General features: G+C 58.9%; 1 protein-coding gene across 1 annotated transcript in view; it reads left to right on the top strand.

Annotated features, from left to right (window-relative positions):
- Window positions 1-885, top strand: part of ETH_00037830 (uncharacterized protein) — a gene marked incomplete at both ends in the record, with an annotated part of 2,357 nt that overhangs the window by 912 nt on the left and 560 nt on the right. The window contains one exon of the mRNA XM_013374430.1: window positions 3-885. Coding sequence (XP_013229884.1) covers window positions 3-885 — 883 coding nt within the window. The remainder of the gene's footprint in view (window positions 1-2) is intronic.

The raw sequence follows: 885 nt of genomic DNA, 5'->3' as shown, positions 1-885 counted from the left end.
AGAAGAACCGCCGGCAGCACCAGCAGCAGCAGCCAGCTCAATTGTAGTGGCAGCGGTAGCAGCAACAGCAGCAGCAGCAGCAGCAGCAGCAGCAGCGGCCAGCAGCAAGGAGTGACAGACTTGCTTCGGTCTGCTGCTGCTGCAGCAGCAGACGCAGCAGATAGCCCGAGGAAAACAAATGCAGCAAATGAAGCGCTTCATAACATACATAAGGAAGAGCAGCAGAAAGAACAGCAGCGAGTCCAGCATGCACTGCAGCACCAGCAGCACCAGCAGCAGCAGCCGCAGCAGCAGGAGATTGAACAGGGGGAGCTTGAGGCCGATGAGGAGGAGAAAATCCAGCAGCAGAAGCCGCACGCGCAGCAGCAAGATCAGCAGCAAGAGCAGCAGAAGCAACAGCAGCAGCATCACCAGCAGCCGCAGCAACAACAGCAGAAAGGAGAGCAGCAGCAAGAGCAGCAGCAGGAGCAGCAGCAGGAAGACAAACGGCAGGAGCAGCAGCAAGAGCGGCAGCATGAACAGCAGCATGAACAGCTGCATGAGCAGCACAAGCGAGAGCAAGAACCGCAAGAGCAGCAACAGCAAGAGCAGCAGCAGCAGCAGCAAGAGCGGCATCAGCAGCAGCAGCAAGACCTGCAGCAAGGGCAGCAGGAGCAGCACATGGATGAAGCCGCGCAGAGCAGCACGGACTGGGAGAACGAAGATCGCGATGACGACAGCAGCAGCAGCAGCAGCAGAAGTGAAGAGACTCAAGACCAAGAATCACAGCAGCAGCAGCAGCAGCAGGATCAGCAGCAGCGCCAGCAACAGCACGAGAAGCAGCAGCAGCAGCAGCAGCAGCAGCGAGGCCATGCAGAAGCGCCTGCCAGTGGCAGTTGTGCTGCT

The sequence above is a fragment of the Eimeria tenella genome, genomic scaffold, assembly GCF_000499545.2.
Source record: "Eimeria tenella Houghton genomic scaffold, Eth_scaff2026, whole genome shotgun sequence".
NCBI lineage: Eukaryota > Apicomplexa > Conoidasida > Eucoccidiorida > Eimeriidae > Eimeria > Eimeria tenella.
The sequence above is the reverse complement of the archived record's forward strand: the minus strand, read 5'-3'. Positions and strand labels throughout refer to the sequence as shown.